This window comes from Eublepharis macularius, chromosome 8 (assembly GCF_028583425.1).
Source record: "Eublepharis macularius isolate TG4126 chromosome 8, MPM_Emac_v1.0, whole genome shotgun sequence".
NCBI lineage: Eukaryota > Metazoa > Chordata > Lepidosauria > Squamata > Eublepharidae > Eublepharis > Eublepharis macularius.
In genome coordinates this window covers 142,673,485-142,694,040 of record NC_072797.1, presented here as the reverse complement: position 1 = coordinate 142,694,040, position 20,556 = coordinate 142,673,485, and the positions used below count along the sequence as shown (strand labels likewise).

The 20,556-nt window shown below is 51.3% G+C and overlaps 1 protein-coding gene across 1 annotated transcript in view; it reads left to right on the top strand.

Annotated features, from left to right (window-relative positions):
* Window positions 1–613: 613 nt before the first annotated feature.
* MFHAS1 (multifunctional ROCO family signaling regulator 1) overlaps window positions 614–20,556 on the top strand; it is a 38,737-nt gene continuing 18,794 nt past the window's right edge. The window contains exon 1 of the mRNA XM_054986401.1: window positions 614–3,959. Coding sequence (XP_054842376.1) covers window positions 698–3,959 — 3,262 coding nt within the window. The 5' untranslated portion in view covers window positions 614–697. The remainder of the gene's footprint in view (window positions 3,960–20,556) is intronic.

Below are 20,556 nucleotides of genomic sequence, written 5' to 3'. Positions count from 1 at the left end.
CTGGGGGGGGGGCGGGCAGCGGAGAGCCGCTCATTTCACTGGCGCCTTGGTTGCCAACTCCCCCGGGCAGGCGCCCCCCCCCCCGAAAAACAGGGGCTCCTCTCCCCCCCCCCCGCCCCGGGGCTGGGTCGCGCCCGCAGCAGACGCCCCTCCGACGGGAACGAGGGCCGAGCCCAGGCGGCGCTTCCCGGGGCCCCCGATTCTCTCCCGCGCGCAGCGGCCTCCACGCGCCTCCGGCACAGGCCCCGAGGACGACGCCAGGCCAGCTGGGCGCCGCTCCAGGGCGCCGCGCCCCTTCAGCTCGCCAGCAGGGCGGCTCCGGCCAGGCGCGCACTCCCGAGCGGAGGGCGGCGTCGCCGCGGCCGCCTCCGCCTCCTCCGCGTCCCCCGGCGCCGCCTCCGCTGGCTGGGCGCGAGTGCGCGGGAGGAGCCAGCCAGCCAGCCAGCCTGCCCGCCCGCCCGAGAGCCCGCGAGCGGGAGGATGCTCCGCCGGGCCGCGGCGAGGGCGCAGGAGACGGGAGCGGCCCGCGGCGGCCCCGCCGGAGGAGCAGCCCCAGCCGCAGCCGCAGCCCCCTCCATGGCGAGCGCGGCGCCGCCGCCGGGCCCGGCGCGGGAGAGGAAGGCCGGCGGCCGTGGCGGCCCGCGGGCCCCTCCTCGCTCTCCGGCCCGGGCGCCCTAGTGCCGGCGGCGGCGGCGCCATGGCCGAGACGGAGCGGCCGGAGGAGGCGGCCCGCCTGTGGCGAGACGTGGCCCTGCGCGCCGGGAAAGTGCCGGAGCCGGAGCCGGAGGCGGCGAAGGAGGCCGAGCCGCCGCCCGAGTCGCCGCCGCCGGAGATGCTGAACCTGAGCGGGCGCGGCCTGGCGGAGCTGCCCGAGGGGCTGTGCGCGGCGGTGGGCAGCCGCCTGCGCGTCCTGTCGCTGCGCAGGAACCGGCTGGCGCGGCTGCCCTCGGCCGCCGCCCTGCGCCACCTGGGCCGCCTGGCCGAGCTCGACCTCAGCCACAACCGCCTGCGCTGCCTGCGCGACGACGGGCCGGCGCTGGCGCTGCTGGGCGGCCTGCGCAAGCTCAGCCTCAGCCACAACCAGCTGGGCGCCGAGGGCGGGCCGCTGCCGGCCGGCCTGGGCGAGCTGCGGCAGCTGGAGGAGCTGGACCTGAGCTTCAACCGCCTGGGCCGCCTGCCCGAGCAGGCCCTGGGCCGCCTGCAGCAGCTGCGCGCCCTCGACGTGGACCACAACCAGCTGGCCGCCTTCCCGCCCGCGCTGCTGCAGCTGCCCGCCCTGGAGGAGCTCGACTGCTCGGGCAACCGGCTCCTGCGCGCCGTGCCCGAGGGCATCGCCTGCCTGCAGCGCCTGAAGGTGCTGTGGCTCAGCGGCGCCGGCCTGGCCTGCCTGCCCGAGGGCCTGTGCCGCCTGGGCGCCCTGGAGAACCTCATGGTGGACGGGAACAGCCTGCGCGCCCTGCCGGCCGGCTTCGGCAACCTGCGGCGCCTCAAGATGCTGAACCTCTCCTCCAACCTGCTGGCCGACTTCCCCGCCGCCGTGCTGGCCCTCCCGGGCCTGGAGGAGCTCTACCTGAGCCGCAACCAGCTGAGCCTGCTGCCCAAAGGCCTCTGCCAGCTCGGCCACCTCCGCACCCTCTGGCTGGACAACAACCGCATCCGCTACCTGCCGGACTCCGTGGTGCAGCTTCGCCACTTGGAGGAGCTGGTGCTGCAGGGCAACCAGATCGCCATCTTGCCCGAGGGCTTTGGCCAGCTCAGCCGCATCACCCTTTGGAAGATCAAAGACAACCCGCTGATCCAGCCCCCGTATGAGGTCTGCATGAAGGGCGTCCCTTACATCGCCGCCTACCAGCAGGAGCTGGCCCACTCCCAGCCCGCCCTGAAACCCCGGCTCAAGCTGGTCCTGATGGGCCTGAAAAACGCCGGCAAAACTCTGCTGAGGAAGTGCCTCATGGAGGAGGAGGAGGAGGAGGAGGAGGAACTGGGGCAAAGATACTCCTCCATAATGGCAGCCCGCAAGGATTCTGGGAAGCCCCAACCCATGGGGTGCTGCATGGAGCCACGGAGAGAATTGCCAAGGCCTCGGTCCCCAAAAGCACAGCCAAATCACCCCCCTATCGTCGAGCAGCCAGAGGCTTCCCCACCGGCTTCGTCCCTGAAGTGTCCCCGCTTCGGATGTGTCTTCAGCAAGCAGCAGGGAATGCTCCTTAATCCGCCCCCCCAGACTGCTGGGCAGACCCAGCTTGGATGTTCTGCTGCTGAGCTGCAGCATGACGCTCTGCCCTTTGCACCCCCAACGGGGAATGGGGACGTGTGTTTAGGGTGTTCCCCACCACGGGCTGCCATGCTGCCAGCTTCACCTGCTGCAGGGCTGCCAGGCAGCGGGAGAGGCATCGAGGTGACGGACTGGACGGCGGATGCAGAGAGGAGCTTGACTTTCATTGTGTATGAGCTGGCCGGTGACCCGAGCTACGACGTGATCCAGCCCTTCTTCCTCTCCCCTGGAGCCCTCTATGTACTGGTGGTGAACCTGAGTACTTACGTGCCACAGTGTTTCTATTCCTCTGTGGGACACTTCCTTCACTGGCTAGGGGCAAAAGTACCACATGCCGTGGTGTGCATGGTGGGCACCCACGCGGATCTGTGTGCCGAGCGGGAGGTGGAGGAGAAGTGCTTAGACATACACCGGCAGATTGCCTGGCAGGAGAAACGGGACTACGAGGGCCTGCAGAACTTGGCTCAGCAAGTAGATTATGCCCTGGGGCAAGATTTTGATCTGCGGTGCTCTAGCCCGCACGTTGCCTTCTACGGTGTGTCGGACAAGAACCTCCGGCGTAAGAAAGCACAGTTCCAGTACCTGCTCAACCACCGACCCCAGATCCTCTCCCCGGTCCTGCCCATCAGCTGCTGGGATTGCTGCCAGGTACGCCGTTTGCGAGAGAAGCTGCTCTCAGTGGCGGAGCACAGAGACATCTTCCCAAACCTTCACCGGGTGCTGCCGAGGTCCTGGCAGGTGCTGGAGGAATTGCACTTCCAACCGCAGGCTCAGCAGCTGTGGCTCAGCTGGTGGGATTCGGCCCGGTTGGGCCTGCAGGCGGGACTGACGGAGGACCGCCTCCAGAGCGCCCTTTCCTACCTGCACGAGAGTGGCAAGCTGCTGTTCTTTGAGGAGCACCTGACCCTACGCGAATACGTGTTCCACAACTTGCCCAGGCTCATCGACATCCTCAACGTCTTTTGCCAGCGGGATGCGATGGTGTTGTTCCACAAACTGCTCAGTAATGCCCCTGCGGATGAGCTGAAGGCCACGCAGCTCCACCACTACGTGGAAGGATTCCTGCTCCACGGACTTCTCCCCACTCACGTTATCCGACTGCTCCTCAAGCCCCATGTCCAGAGCCGAGAGGACCTGCAGCTCATCCTAGAGCTCTTGGAAAAGATGGGGCTCTGTTACTGTGTCAATAAACCCAAATCCAAACCTTTGAACGGGGCCACTGCCTGGTACAAGTTCCCCTGCTATGTGAAGAACGAGATGCCCCACGCAGAGGCGTGGATCAATGGAACTAACCTGGGCGGACCATCCTTTGTGGCTGAGCAGCTGCAGATTGAATACAGCTTCCCCTTCATCTTTCCACCAGGCCTGTTTGCCCGCTACAGTGTCCAGATTAACAGTCACGTGGTCCAGAGATCAGATGGGAAATACCAGATTTATGCCTACAGGGGGAAGGTACCTGTGGTAATAAGTTACAGGCCTGCCAAAGGTGCCCAGCAGCCAGATACTCTGTCCATTGCTAGCCACGCGTCTCTACCAAATATATGGACGGCTTGGCAGGCCATAACGCCCCTAGTGGAAGAACTGAATGTCCTGCTTCAAGAATGGCCCGGCCTCTACTACACTGTGCACGTCCTTTGTTCCAAGTGCCTTAAAAGAGGGTCGCCCCACCCACATCCATTTCCAGGTAAGGGGTTTTTAATTGATTGTAGCGATCAGCAGCTCTGTTATCTGTGTGAGAATATGGGTGGGCCACTTATCAGGGGTCGACTTGCCATGCCAGTACATGCGACCGCTTGGTAAACGGACGGTGTGGGTGAATACAGATCATGAGATGCCACAGATCTGCTCCTGATATGTGGTGAAATCCTGCTTACTGCTGGGTACAGTGAAGCGGGTAAGCAAGACTCCCCCAAGGTGGGAGAGAGCTTGAATGGTGGCAAGACTGGGCATCTGTGCGGGCTCAGAGGAAAACGTTAAAGTTACTGTCTAGGCTGGAGACGGATAGTAACTTTCCTCCCCCAGAGAATCAAAGGCAGTTTGAAATATTTCCTCCTCCCAAGTAATGAGAATTTTAGCTCTGCCCTATTATTTCCCTTGATTTTTGAACAGTAGGCGGAATGTTATGGAGGGTAATTATGGGCAACCATTTTACCACACACCTCCATTAATGTGTTCGTAAAATTATCACTTGGCAAGGCGACACACTTGAGTCTGTACATACATCCAGACTACCTCAGGTTGGATTCTCTCACCCCACCACATCCTGGGCCAACTGTATTGTTTTGTCAAGCAGTAAGGAGGAATCAGGTACACCTCAGGTGCAGATATGTTGGTGAAGTGCCTAGTAAAAATAGTCACCTGTATGTTCTCCAAATGAGCAAGATATCTCAAAATATTTGGTTGTCCTGATGCGCTCCCTCAACCAGTTATCATGTGTTCACCATGGCTAGTTACCATTTGATAGACAGATTGCCATTCAGTAGGCCATGTTATATTGCCATGCCTCCTCATAGCCCTAAGGCTCTGGAGTTTTGAGAGATTCCCTTCTCTGTAGCGGATGTTGTTGACATCCAAAACGATTCATTCAGTTTACAAGAGCCCTGCTTTTTCTCCTCTCTCTCTTCTTCAGTCAGCCTTGCAACTCTTACGTGCTCAGGTGTGTAGTGAGAGCGGACATGGTCAGCTTGTGTAGCCCACCAGTGTGTTGTGGCTTGCTGGGCCACCCCCCCACACACACCCACACAATGTTTGCTGTACAGCTGAGACTCCCCTCCCCAAACACAAGGGTGGTGGCCTGCGAAGCACCTGGCAGGCCTCAGTATGTCACAAAGCCTTCGTGTGCTTGGTTTGGAGAGTTGCAAATTTTGATGAGTAAAGCATAGAAGTATTTTTACGCTATTGAATATGGTACTCAAAGAGAAATGCCCTCAAGTGGAAAATACTAAAAAAAAAAAAAAAGGCTATATAGACTGGAGACAGACAATAGGGTGATGATCCCCCTCTCCCTCTCCCTGTGCGCGGGAGGTAGGTTGAAATGAAGACCTCTGCTTCTGGCATGCACGCTTTTACCCTGCTTTGGCCTCTGGCAAACTGGTTTCGTATAGTGTCGGTAGAAATGTAGGCCAGAGGTGAGTGTGGGACGGAATAAAGAAGTCTACGCGGGGCGGGGTGGGTGGGGGGGCTGCATCTCTGAATGGTCTTGCCAGCTGTGGCCAGGCTTTGACTGGCAATCCTCAAGCTCTTGACTTGTGTGGAATCCCACTGGGAAAACCACGGCCCATGTAAATGGTGCTAGGCTTTCTGTGCTCAGATGGAGAAATGAAAGGGGCCCTTACCTTCAGACCTTGTGATGGAGAGAGGTCTGGGTTTTCAGGAGGGAAGTGTCCGGGCCCAGGGGAGATGCTCCCCTCCTAGCAGGGCTCGTGCTTTGTGTTCAGGCCTAAAAGCGATCCTGAGGCCTGAACAGGAGCAGTCCCGTTAGTGGGGTTCAAATTCACACACCCCTGCACAGCTACCCTGGGCCAGTCTTTATCTGTCCACTTATCTCACAGCATAAAATTTTGAGAGTGGTAAAATGGGCGGGGGCGGGGGGGGGGGGAGAAGTAATAGCAGAAAGAGATGCTGCATCTTTTCCTTACCCTAAACCCATGCTAAGAGCCAAGCTACGCTGGTGGCAGGAGTGCATTCATCTTTTGTAGCTTGATTGCCTTAACAGTTGGTAAGTAGGAATTTCCAGGTGCAGATATGTGTGGCCCAGGGCTCACGTGTGTGGGCTTCACGTCCGTGGAATCAAGCTGGTTTATTCTCACTGCAACAATGTCCCTGAAAAGTTTACATCCTGCCCCTTACGAGTAAATTGCAGTCAAAGTAAAAGAGAGGCGTGTCTGGGACACTGTTGCGGGGTGGGGGGAGGGAAGGGGGGCTGAACCAGTTCTTTTCTCTCTTGGCCCAAAGTGCGCAGAGAGTCCGGTTTGGCCTCTTTACTCTCAGTGTATTTCATCCTATAGAACTTGGGCCTGGTGATAGAACGGGCGGTGCTACTGTGGGCTGCAAACAGTTCTGAATGCTCTTTCACATAAAAAGTTTCATGCTAACAAAAAACTATTAAAACTGGAAAAGATTCTTTTCTGGTTTTTTTTTCTTGCTGCGCTGCTTTTCTGTTTGCGGGGGGGGGGGATTTTTAACATAAAGGGGCATTCCAAAATGTGACCCTCCAGCCTGTAGTCAGTCGTGGAGCAGGCCTTTCTACCCCCTTATTTTTTGCTTGTGTAGATTGGGTGTTACTGGGCACCTCTGAGAAACACAGGGCCAAGCTACAAGTGACGAATGACCCTTGAACGGCAAGTGAACAGACTCCCTGTTCCCTTGTGCTCCACTTGCGTTCCCTTGCGCTCCACTACGTGATCAAATGGAGCACAAGTGAACAGGGAGGAATACATTTGAGTCTGTTCGCTTGCCGTTCAAGTGTCATTTGTCACTTGTAGCTTGGCTTTCAGCTGACCTTTACCCAGCTATGCTGCAGAGCTAGCCTTCTGATGGACATTTGGAAATTATCTGTTCATTTACATATAAAATGAGATGGTGCATTTTTGGGGGGGAAAAATACAGCGATTCACTGAATTGTGCTGACCTTAGTTCTTCATGACATCTGAAAAGTAATCCAAAAATGGAGACCCTTCACTGTTCCACTTCAGAGTGACTCAAAGTCACTGCTCCGGAGACTTCTTTTTTTTTTTTTACTGTAATTTGCAAAACTTTTTTTCTTCAGAATTTCAGTTGTGCGTGAGAGAACAAATCACCAAGCCCAGTTGCTGGCTGTGGGGTGACTCACTTTAGGGGAATTGCTCAAGATCAAGACTTTCCTGATAATGGTTTGTTTTGAATTCTTTGCTGGCGCACAGCCGGTTGATGCTGCTTTCCTGCCTGACTAATAGAGGCTGGAGTCAGAATGCCAGAAGAATACTTTTGGCTGGCGAACCGTGCACTGGCATAAAATCAAGTCAAACTCCTGACCTTAATAAGCAATGTGTTACGGGACTTTTCTCCCAACTATTGAAGTACTTTGGACTATGTTTATAAAGATGTGTGGACTTTATTTCAACTCAGTTGTGAGAAATTTTCATGGGTGATGGTCTTCTGGCTCTGCTGCCCGCCATGGCTTGTTTACGCACCTCCCAGTACAATCCTAAGCATGTATATTCGGAAGTAAATCTCTTGAATTCAGAAGGACGTTACTCCTGGGAAAGCGTTCTTAGAATTGTGTTGGAAGTTAGTTTCATGTAGTTAGCTGTCTGCAAGGGGCTGTTATGATTTGCGTGGTAGATATTATTTGCTCTTGTATCTGTTAAACTAGGACGAGAGTCTTGCATGCCGTTTTCTGCTATGCTGTTGACATGAACCGTTTCTTGGAGGCTGCTGATATGTCTGGTCCTATAGATGCGGAGGATTTCTCTTACAGAGGGAAGTTCCCTTTGATCTAAAGAAAATCTTCTTATGGGTAGTTGCATAAACTAGAGCAGGGTCCCCAACGTGGTGCCCATGGGCACCGAGGTGTCCCCCAACACTTTTCCAGGCACCCACCAAGTGAGCGGGGCCATGTGGGGCACTTAAAGGAAGTGAGCGGGGCCTGTGGAGCTCTTTCCCACCAGAGGTTCAGATTGACCACTGGAGATCCAGTTGGTTGTGCAGATTAAAATAACATTTCAGTTGGGGCTGCCATCGTCAGAGCGTTGGCTTTATTTTCTCTCACTCCTCTTTCCGACTGTGCGTGTGGGGCTCTGCTTGCTGCAGCCGCCTTTTTCTTTCCCGGGCTCTGCATTTTGTGGCAGCTCTTTGATACTCTTGACCACCACCTGGTGTCAGAAGTCCAAAAATGCCTAGAGAGGTTGGATATCCCAGAAGTGGAGCTACGGGCTTGTAATTTTTGATGTAAAGAATGGAATTGGGGCACTTCTCAGTTCCCCCAACTGAATGGCAGCGTTACCACTCTGGGAACTTAATGAACACAATGCATCCGTGTCAAAAATGGGATGAAGTTGTAAGCAGGGCTTTTTTTCTGGGGAAAGAGGTGGTGGAACTCAGTGGGTTGCCCTGGGAGAAAATGGTCACATGGCTGGTGGCCCCGCCCCCTGATCTCCAGACAGAGGGGGGTTGAGATTGCCGGGCAATAAAGTTGCTTTATTGAGGCGCTCTTTCCTTTTTGGTTTGCCTGTTGAGCATAATCCTGTGTTTTCTGGCTCCCGTAATTCCAGCCTGAGTTGCAAAGATTTCTGGAACAGGTTTTTTTAGGGCACCGCTTGCTTGTGTAGGGATCTGCCTCGGGGTAGGCCTGCTCTGCGACCCGTTTTCTCTGAGAGTATGGCGCTCCCATCTGTCATTGCCTGGCATTCTGCTGTTAAAGAATCCGGAACCAGAGGTGAAAAAGATGCTTGTGTGAGTAGGCCTTGCCTGCTGTGTATTTAGTTTTATGCAATACTGGGTTGAGGTCTTTTGGGGACATCAGAACAGGAGTTCCTTTGCTCAGATAATTAGTTCCCCTCGTGAGTTTGCTTCCTCTGCCTGGAGAAAAGTGCAGGCAGGACTGTTGGCCTGAGGCTCATTCTTGGGAAGAAGAAAACATCTGAAGAAACGTTTACTTTCTAAGAAAGTAGCAACAACATTCGATTTTTATCTCGCCCTTCAGGACAACACCCACTCAGAGCGATTTATGTTATTATTATCCTCACAACAACAACACGCTGTGAGGTGGGTGGGGCTGAGAGAGCTCTGAGAGAGCTGTGACTGACCCACAGTCACCCAGTTGGCTTCAAGCGGAGGAGGGGGGACTCAAACCCGGCTCTCCAGATTAGAGTCTCGTGCTCTTAACCATTACACGAAACTGGCTTTACTTTCTAAGTAAAAGTAAGAAGCATTTTTGTCCTCTTCTCCCTGCCATGGAATCGGAGCAATGTTTTATTCTTACTCACCTCACAGGGTTGTTGGAGAGGAGCTGACTCGTGGTCACCTACAGGGCTTCCCTGCTGAGCGGGGCTGGGCTGAAGATTTCCCAGATCCAGCCCTGATCCACGGTAGTGCAGAGATCCTCAGAGGCTCAGGAGCCGCCTCTGGCTCTTCTGGGCGCTGCTCCCAAGGTGGATCCCAGCCCGTGTCTCAGTAAAGTAGGCGAGGAGGCCCTCTTGTTTCTGGCAGGCGGGTGGCTTCCACCTGGCAAGAGCTGTCCTTAGAACAGACCTCCTGCCCGGGGTGGGAATAAACGCGGCTCTTTTGCTCGAGGGCCGCTGTGACTGTGGCTCATAGCGCAGCACAGAGCGAGCACCATGGCAGCTGCTGAGGCTTCTGCTACACGCTGGCCGAATTGTTTCTTCCGTTTGACTACACAGATTTGGCTGATGTGCAGAAGGCATATAGATCCTGCTCACGTCAAGCGGGTCAGGCTGCCTTGTGCAGGCTTTGGATCTCATTTAATATTGCCAGCGTCATTGGGAATATTTGGGTTTTTTAAATGTACGTAGTTTGAAGATTGTAGCTGGCGTCTTTTTCACCCCCTTGATATTTTATACTCTTTTATAAGGAGTTTAGCGTTGAACCCCGAGATGTTCATTCTGTGTTCATTCAAGGTCCAGCAAATCTATTCTCATTGTTTACATTTCTTATAAAAAGAGAGCACGTAAGATCTTGTGGGGAATTGCTTTGTTCCGAGGGCAGAATCAAACGTGAGAGAGACCTCGTGTGCCTCGCATGTCCTGTGGTCAGGCACGCGTTGGGAGATTGGTGCTTGGATCTTGACTCTCAGGCATGTGGGGGGTCTGCCTTGGGTCAGGACTGTGGTGGGGGAAGAGAGGGGCAAGCCTCCCCCTTGGCCGGTGCATCCAACCTGAAACGTACCACGGGAACTGCCAGTTGCCCTGTTGGGAACATCATTTGAGAGCCAAGGTGGTGGAGTGGCTTGACTGGTGGAATAGGATCGGGGCGGCCTGGGTTCAAACTCCTGCTCTGCCATGCCAGCTTGCTGGGTGACCTTGGGCCAATAACACACTCTAAGCCTAACCTACCTTGCAGGGCTGTTGTGAGAATAAAATGGAGGGGAGGGGAATGATGTCAGCCACTTTGGGTCTTCATTGAGGAGAAATGTGAGGTATAAATTAAGGAAAATTTTAAAAAATCATACCATGGCTTTTCTCCACAAATAGTGCCACCCTCAGTAGCACATGTCCTGGATTTGAACCGGGGCCTCTCATACCCTAGGTGTGAATCACATCTCTGTCCTCACAAGCCAGTGTTGAAAGCACCGAGGCAATAAATTAAGGCCCTGATGGAGTGCTTTGGGGCTGAGGGAGTGTTGCAGGTACTCTTCGGCCATAATTTATTTTTAATGGGGAAAAAATTCAAGCTGTGTGCGCGTGCGTGCATGCTCATGTGTGTATCTGAGCACTAAAGCAGATGTACATACTTATGAGTCTTCCGGACAACAGCTTTAGGGGAACTGCCTCTGAAAATGGAGGTTCCCTTTAATCACCATGGCTCCCAACCACTGGTAGACCTATCCTTGGTGAATCTGTCTAATCCCCTTTTAAAGCTCTTTCATCTGACGAGGACAGCTGAAAGCTTATGCTACAAATACACTGAGTCAGCAGTGTGATGTGGGAGCTGAAAAGGCAAATGGGGTTTTGGGCTGTATCAACAGAAGCATAGTGTCCAGATCATGAGAAGTGATGGTATCACTCTACTATGCTCTGGTTAGACCTCACCTAGAGTATTGTGTTCAGTTTGGGGCACCACAGTTTAAGAAGGAAATAAACAAGCTGGAACGTGTCCAGAGGAGGGCAACAAAGTTGGTGAGGGGTCTGGAGACCAAGTCCTATGAGGAAAGGTTGAAGGAGCTCGGAGAGGAGACGACTGAGAGGTGATACGATAACCATCTGCAAGTACTTGAAGGGCTGTCATATAGAGGATGGCACAGAGTTGTTTTCCGCTGCCCCAGAATGTCAGAGCAGAACCAACGGCCTGAAATTAAATCGAAAGAGGTTTTGGCTAAACATTAGGAAGAACTTCCTGACAGAGCGGTCCCTCAGTGGAACAGGCCTCCTCGGGAGGTGGTGGGCTCTCCTTCTTTGGAGGTTTTTAAGCAGAGGCCAGATGGCCATATGACAGCAATGCTGATTCTGTGAACCTGGGCAGATCATGAGGGGGAGGGTAGGAAGGGTCACATCAGTGCTTAGTTCTCATGGCTCCTTCTTACATGCCCAGGGTAATGCCCGTTGCCACCTTGGGGTCTGGTAGCAATTTTCCCCAAGCCAGTTAGGCTAGGGATCCTGGAGGTGTTTCGCCATCTCCTGGGCACGGAGCAGGCATCACTGGGGCAGTTGGGGTGGTAGTTGTGAATTTCCTGCATTGTGCAGGGGGTTGGACTAGATGACCCTAGAGGTACCTTCCAACCGTATGATTCTATGAAATAGAATCTACTATTTCGCAACTACAGACTAACATGGCTAATTTCTCTGGAAAGCTGGCTATGACTGTGCGTGCTCTGGCAGTGAATTCTGCATGTTAATCACTCATGTAAAGAAGCGTCTCCTCTTGTCTGTCCTGAATCTACTGCCTGTCAACTTCGCTGGACACCCTTGAATTCTAGTATTTTGGGAGAGGGAGAGAAAGTTCTCTCTGTCCACTCTGTATATCCCATGCATAATTTGATAAACCTCCATCATCTCTCTCCTTAGTCACCTTTTTCATGAACTGAAACGTCCCAGGCTCTTCTGTCTTTTTTCATAGGAAAGGTGCTCCAATCTTTTAGTCGGCTTGGTTGCCTCTTCTATACCTTTCCCCAGATCTCTGGTGTGCTTTTGAGATACAGTGACCAGAAGTGCGCACAGTATTCCAAATTAGGCCACTCCATAGATCTGTGCAGGGGCATTAGAACAGTGGGTTTGGGGTATGGTGACCCGCAAGTCCAAATTTACACATTCAGGCTGCTCCAAGAGATTGAGAAGGGGGCGCTGAGTTTTGAGGAGATGCAGGAAGACGGCAGATGAAGGCAAAGAAGCGGGTGGCAAGCGGCTCAACGCAGTACGTCTCCCGCAGCAGCTGGAAGGCAGTGAAGCCCTGCAGGGGGCTGGGAGAGGAAGGAGAGGGGGGAAAGAGAAGGGGGCTCAAGGGCAAGAGCTGCCATTAGGGGTGTCTGACCTGCGACCGACTTTCGGAGCCTTCATGAGCCACTTTGGGTCCTGACACACGGCTTGGGAAAACTACATTATAATATTAACTGTTTTATTTTTAATATATTTTCTGATGATTCACAACACAGAGTTTGCCTTTTTCCCTGCTGCAGTACGCTGGCTGGACACGTTCAGTGAGCTGTTGACTGTGATCCCAAGGTCTCTTTCCCTCTCAGGCTCGGCAAGTTCAGGCCAGCGTTCGTTGGTTTACACTTGCCTACACCAAACATCATTTCACTCCCACAGTTTGTGGAGATCCTCCTTGAACTTTTCACAGCCGGCCTCGATGTTCGCCAACCTGAATAGTTTCATGTCATCTGCAGACTTGGACACGGGGCTGCTCTCCCCCAGTTCCAAAACATTAATGAACGAATTAAACAGCACCAGCCTCAATAATGATCCTTGTGGGACTTTACTGATTACTTCTCTCCATTGCAAGAAATGTCCTCGTTGCTTTTGGCCCATTAGCCAATTTTTAATGCAAAAGCAGGCCTGTCTTTTTATGCCATGGCTGCTGAGGCTGCTCGGGAACCTTTGGTGAGGTACCTTGTCTAACATGGCTACCCGTCTTGATCTAATAACTCTGTCTTTGATTACAGTTTCTAATAGTTTTCCAGGGATAGGCATTAGGTGAAAAGATTTCCTGGTTTCCCTCTGGCCCCCCTTTTTAAAAATCAGTGTAACATTTGCTACTCTCCTATCTTCTGGTACGGTGGCTGATTTTAGTGACGAGCTACGTATACGAGTTAGTAACTCCACAGTTTCACACTTTAATTCCCTGAGAACTTTCAGGCGTATGCCATCAAGACCAGGAGATTTCTTGGTTTTTAAATTACCGAATAAATCTAGAATGTTCTCTCTCACCACCTCAGTTTGATAGTTTTTCAGACTTCTTTCTTAAAAATGGTGACTGTGGTATGGGTGCATGTCCCACACCTTCTGCAGTCAACACAGATGCAAAGAATTCATTAAGCGTGTGCGATCCAGGTTCATGAACTGGCAAAATAGCATGCTGATCTGGCATGATCTGGCTATGCCACTTCACATAGAAGAACCTCAGATCCAATCCAGGCAGCCAGACTGTGCTGAGCCAGATTATTCAACCACCACAGGCAGCTGCTGCAGGCAGTGAGCAAGAGCGCAGTGGTGCAAATGGAGCCAAAACCCGTGGCAAGAGGGTGGCACGAGGCTGGCAGCACGAGGGAGGAGGCCGTAGGCAGAGTGGATTCCCACCCCTCCACCCCTGCCCAATCTCTAAAAGAGCTCTTTTAGCCACTGCCACCAGCTGCCTTTTAAACTCTGCAGCTTGTGGTCCCCCCTCCTCCCTGCTTGGGATTCTCAGGTTTGACATTGGTTCCCTTACTACTCTTTGTTTCTGTTGAGCTTTGTTGGTTAAACTTGAAAGGGAGTTTTAATGGCGAACCAGAGCATTCCCAGTAAGGAGGGAGAACAAGCCATGGAGTTTAAAAGCCATTGAAATGTCTTTCCCGTAGGAAATGATGGGGAGTGGCTGCGGGGGCAGGTTTTTAAGGTTCCCATAGAATTGGACCTCAGGCACAATCCTTTGGGGATTGTACAATCATTTGGGGAGTCTTTAGTGGACAGTCAAAAGTAGGTTCCTTGCAAATTTGATGGAGTTTGCTTAAAAATAACCTTCCCTTACAGACTAAAGGTCTGTAAAGGAAGCTTTTCCCATTTGGGGGGAAATGAGTGGGGGCGTGGCTCACTGGCAGAGGCTCTGCTTGGCATGCAGAATGACCCAGGTTCAGTCCCCAGCATCTGCCCTTAAAAGGACCAGGTTGTAGGTTATGTCCGAGACCTCCTCCTGAGACCCTGGAGAGCCACAGGCAGAGCAGACAGTGGCCATTTCCACACTGCTTACTGGCCACGGAACATCGCGTCATGCTCCCAGAACGACCGCGTGTTCCTGGCACGATTTCACACAAGAACTACTGTTCTCGCATGAAATCGCACCAGGAAGACGCTGTCGTTCCAGGAGCTTGGCACGATGTTCCGTGGCCAGTAAGCAGTGTGGAAATGGCCAGTTCTGACCTTCGTGAACCAATGGTCTGGTTCAGTAGAAGGCAGCTTCAAGTGTTTCCCCAGGTGAATCTGAGAGCCAAACTACAAGTGACGTCTTACACAGGTTGGACACTAGTCGGCTTCCCTCAAGTTTTGATGGGAAATGTAGGCGTCCTGGTCTTACAGCTTGGCTCTCCATTACAGCTGCAAGACCAGGATGCCGACATTTCCCATCAAAACTTGAGGGAAGCTGACTAGTGTCCAACCTGTGTAAGACGTCACTTTTAGTTTGGCTCTCAGTATGTTTTACTTAAAGTTTCTAGTGGAAAATAAAATTTAACAAAAGATTCTCACACGTGTATCCAGAAAGCATTGCGGGGGGTGGAATCCCTTAGTCTGTTTCCTCGCTGTATGAAGGGGGCTGGGCTAAGGAAGTAATTCTGATGAGCGACATGGTTTTGAGAAAGTTCCTCCCAGTGTATAATTCAGTTCAGGATACAAGGTTGCTTGTTCCAGATTAACTAATTTGGGTTCACATCATATAACCTTGTTAAATGCCTCCTTAGAAAGGCCCAGCCCAAGAACTGCCAGTCCTCCGCATATGGAAGAATCCCATCATACAATTTTTTTGAGAGTGTACCTACCTCTTAAGATTGCAGATGGGGGAATTACGTGTCGACGTGCTTTTCTGTATAAAAAGTTAAAATCACCACCACCTGCATTTCACAAAATCAGGTCATAATATTCTAGTTTGGACTGCTTAGCCCTGACGTGGTGGGAGTTTGTCACACGAGGGATATCAGCAATGCAGCGTCCAGGCACAGGCCCATAACTGACGTTTCAGAATCACAACTCCGTACTCCTAAAACTATGGACAGTAGTAGCTTTTGTGAAGCTGCTTTATTTATTTGTTAGACTTTTCCCTTCTCAGAATGAGTTACGTCTTTATGAGAAGCTCCCGTCTGTTCTTTCCTGAAATGTAATCAATCAAGGATGTCGTGTGCGGGTTTTGTACTAAGAGCCCAGCTCATCTTTGGCTATTGATGGAGCCGATTATGAAAAGGAATAAAAACATGTTCTCTGGAAATGTTTTGTTCCTTTCAGGGAAGGCACATATCTTAGGGGTGGAGGGATGGTGGCGGAAGAACAAAATCACTCTTCAGGGTTTCCATAATGAGAAACAGGTCATTCTCAGCAACAGGAGAAAAGCCCCAGTGGTATAGCCTCTATTCATTTCGCAGGTGGGATGCTCTGGGATGAAAATGATGCTGAGCCAGTCCATAATGTTAAGGATGCTCTCTGTGGCTTTTTCAGAAGGCTTTGACAGAGCACAGTTTTAGCATTTAGTTTTCAATTCAGAAAGCAACTGCTGTCATGATTATACACCACATCCCAAACGCAGGCAGTAGATTGCATGATTGAATGCTCTCACATTTAAACAAAAAAACCTTCCATCTGGTTGCAGGTAGGAAAGCATCTTGGAGCAGTGCTCTAGTTTTTTTAATGTTAAATTTATAATTGTGAGGTGGTAAAGTACATTGTGAAGTGCATGGGATGGAGAGCATTTGCATTCCCTCTTCGTGAAACTAGTTGTTGGTGTGCAGACTTACCAAGCTTCGGCACGGTAGACAGAAGAGGGTAAGAAGTTAATCCCTGTAAACGAAGGAGGGGCATTGCTGAGGAACATCTGTGCCAGCTGTGCTCCTCTCCCCTTCCGGTCTGCAGGTATAAAATTGGGTGTGGCCAGAGGCACAAGCCAAGGGGCAAAATCCAAAAATCTCTCGGTCCGTGGCTTGTCGCTTGTGACCATCGAGTGAGCCAGCGCCTTCATTTAAAAAAAAAAAAAAAGACACAGATTTGTTTTTTTGTGTGTGTGTACTTTGAATGTTAAATTCACAGTATTTTCCTTGTTTACAGTGTTGTTCCTTTACATCGGGTGTTTTTGTGAGGGCTTTTGGCCCCTTTCCAGGAGAAAAGCAGGGTTCTAAAATGCACAAAAACAGGGAGGCCCCAGAGCTGTGCTGGAAAATGATGTTGTTGTTGTTGTTGTTGTTGTTGTTGTTGTTGTTTTACATTATTGTATTATTTTACATTGTAGTGTTTTACATTATTATATTGTTAGCCCTGTAAACGAAGGAGGGGGATTGCTGAGGAACATCCCTGCCAGCTGTGCTCCTCTCCCCTTCCGGTCTGCATCACATTACATTTTACATTAGATGTTCCTGTGGGTGCGTGCGTGTATTTTCTTGCGCTCTGTGGACAGTGGCTTCGGTCATCCTGCTCAGGCCAGGCATTCCCCAGCCACGGGATGGTGCCGCTGTCCTGTGCCTGCTCAGTAGAGTTGAGTCCCCGGAGCCCTCCGGCAGCCTTCGGTCTGAGCCCGGAGCTTGTCCAGCGGTGTGGAGGGGCAGAGGCCTCCGCTGGCCCTGGAAGACCCGCATCTGGAGCCCCTCTCAGGCCGGGCTGGAGCGGAGTGCTCCTTTGCCCAGCCGCCTCTCCTGAGGATTTCTTGGGTCCTCCTGCCTGTTTTACTCTCATCTGTGCTGTGAATTAATGTCATTAAGATGCAGACTAGATGATACGTGTATGCTGTGTTTGTAAAATGTTTTGTTTGGCAGTTGCCTACGAGTCTTACCAGTTAATCATGTAAAATGAATTAATTTGCTCCTGAAAAACTTAACAAGGGGTCTTTCACAACAGTTCCAGGCCATCGTGTTTCCTTCTGTTTTTGCTTGTCATGGCTTGAGAGCATGAACAGTGCTTAGAACTGAGTTGCCTTTTAATGCTCTCCCCGCTCTGAGTTTGAAGCCTTCCTGCCGCTTAAGTGGCTCTTCTGGCAGGGGAAGAGCCGCTTCCACGAGCGGACCTCTCCTTCGGCTGAAAGACGGCTTCCAGCTTGCCGAGTGGAATGGGTAGAAGATGTGCCAAGGAACTGTTAGCCTTCGTGCCAGTGGGGAATTGCAAAGTGCTCCTGGTTTCTGTTCTTGGCTGCTCGTTGGTACAGTGGCCTTGTCGATGATGGAGAGCTGGAACAGGATCCAAGGAGGCTCCTGGATCCAGCGTTAATTTCTTTCCCCCAGAAAAACATTTGGAGCCTTTATGGCTGGGGCTTCCTCCTCCTCCTCCTCTGGTTGTTGAAGCAGGTCATTTTCTGGGCTAGAAGCAAAGGCTAAAGAAAGTGTGGGTACTAATTAAACAGTATCTGAATATAAAGGATTTCTCCGTAGATGTTGTGCCATTTTGTCTTGTATTTTTATATTATTATTGTTGTTGTTATTGTTGTTATTGTTATTGTTATTATTATTATTTTACATTATTATATTATTTTATCATGTCTTTATATTATTATTATTTTACATAAGATGTTCCTGTTGCAGGGTATGGATTTTAATGGCACAGTTATTTAGCAATATCTTCCATCTCAATCAGAGTTTCAAGCTCAAGGGAGACGAGTGAGGCTTTGGTCACATGGAGTTATGAGGGCTGTGGCCAGTGGGCATAATTCCAGCCCCTCGTGCGTTCATTTGTACCCATAATGAGCATCTGTACCATGCTGTGGTGCGACACCATTACTTGGTCAAAGGTGTGAGAGACTGCCTGACCTGTAAATGATAAACAGGTGGCCTGTGCGTTCTCTCTCCTAACCCCCCCCCTCCCCACCCACACATTCTATACCAAAGTTAATTCAAAATTTCTTTTTAGAAATGTTTCAGTGTCAGGCAGATGTGAGTTCAAAGTTTGGTAGTTCCCACTGACGCGGAAGCCAGGGAGCTCATGTACCTTTCCGGCTGTGGTAAGTGCAGAACATCAACCCCTGTTGTACATAGTCTTTGAGAATGCTGAAGAGGTCAGGAAAGCCCCCCCGTGCTTCTGTCATTCTGCAGAATGTACAAAATAGCACATTCCCAGGACCCCCTAGGAGCTTCTAAGGACACCGGCTGTCCATTTGTGGAGGCCTTTCAGCCTCCGGGTTCAGTCTGAGGGCACGTATACTGCAGCAAGTAACTCTGGATACAGGCAGGTGAAATGTATATTGTAGTTTATTAAAGACAGATTTCAGGAGCGCATGCTGAGCATGAACTGCTCTTCATATAGGCAATAAGGGGAGCATGAAAACAAATAAGAGCCTGGCTATTCTAAATTAGTAACTAACTAAAATACTGCAAGCTGGCTATCTGGCAATCTCTGCGTTGGTTGCATGGCTGAGGGTGTTGTTACCAACAAGGCTTTAGCAAAGAGTCCATTCCATTCCATGCAGTTCTTGTCATACTGGAAACCAGGAGGTGTGGAAACAAAGCCTCTTCCTCATTTGCTGGTAGACAGGTACTGACTAGAGAGGAGCCACAGTACAGTCAGTCGCTTTCAGGCCTGCGTTACGTCACACCACCAGAGCATGAATTGATCAGGGCGTAGATACTTAACTGGCAGTGCTAGCATGAGAAGTATGGGGGGTTGTGAGCAATAGTGACAACAGCTCTGCTCTGCCAGGGTTCCCAAGGCCACTTCTCAAGAGACCTGCGAAGGCGCGCAGGTGTGTCTGATAAGCAAGCCAAGAAACTTTTCTCAAAACAAGGCTAGTCTGGGACCTGAGTCTGAACCAGAACGCTGAACTTACTCAGTTGTGAGCCTGGTAGGCCCTTTCCTTAGCCTTGCCAGTAAAACAGCCCACCAGATTTTATTAAACCATTCATTCATAGAAAGAGATTCTGTCTTTCCCCAGTTTTCTACAGTAGCCACGTTGGTGGTAGTGAACCCACTTAAACCTAGCTCCATATCTGTGGCGTGTGTTAGTAGGGCAGGTCGAGGCTATGAATGGCTAGAGCTGGATCCAGAACTTGCATCCAAGGTCACTTGCGCCAGAAGCGAAAGTAAATACTGGCAGCAGGTAACGGACAGCCCCCGCCGGCTCCGTGCATGTTAAGTTAGCAGTTTACACACGCTCAGAATGCAGAACACAACCTTAGCAAACAGTTATGATCAGCACAAGATACATAACACAATATTGGCAGGTGTGCTGGCATACATCACAGCTAAATTTTTTTTAAAAGATTGATTACCTAAAGTGAATACTAAAAGCAAAAAAAAAAACGTGTACAGAAATCGGAGGATGAATCAAAGCCGTATGGGCCAGAACTGAAGGAGAAAAACAGTGTAGAAAACTGCTGGGTGGCCTGTGGGCAACTCTCTCAGCACTCCCTGGTCTGCTGCGCTAGCCCCCCTTTCATCCTGGACATGATGCAGTGCCTGGGATTTTATTATTTACTTCTTTTATACCCCAATTTTCTCTCAGAGGGGGGTGCAAAGTGACTGACAACATTCTTCCCTTTTCCATTTTAACGTCACGACAACCTTAGTCTGACTCTCTTAGTAGGTTAGACCAATAGTGTGTGACTGGCCCAAGGTCCCCCGGCTAGCTTCCATGGCTGAGTGGAGATTTGAACCTGGGTCCTCCAGGTCCTAGCCCTGACACGGCAACCATTACACTGGCTTTTTGATGCAGTGCCTGGGATATTGGAGACGCCTCTCATGCTAAACTGGCGTTTCCTTTCCCCAGTGGGTCTTGGCCTTTCCCGTTGCCCTTAATAGCCTGGGCCCCACATGCAGAAGAAATGGGCTCCTACTGCCTTTTCGGCTGTGAGCACTTCAGCTAACGAGTCCGGAAGGTGCCCCACAGGCATCCAGGGCGCATCGGTGTCCTTGGGAGCTGTGATACGTTTCGTGCCCTTTCTCTGGAAGTCATCCAAAGTCTAATCTTGGCATTTTCTGGAAATGATGTGAGATGTTTTAATTTTAGCCAGCCTTTTAGCCGCAGGGAATAAGGATATTCTATATGTGAGGACCTGTATTTTAAAATAGCTGCTGCTTGCCCCATCTCTGATAGGCTCAGAAGCCTAAATGGATCAGTCAAAGGTCCACATAACAGTAATACAATTTTAGAAGCTCAAAATAACGTTATGTATTGTAATCAGGGCTTTTTTTCAGCTGGAATGTGGTGGAACGGGGGACCTTGGGCCAGTCACACACCGCGCGCCACTGGTGCGGAGG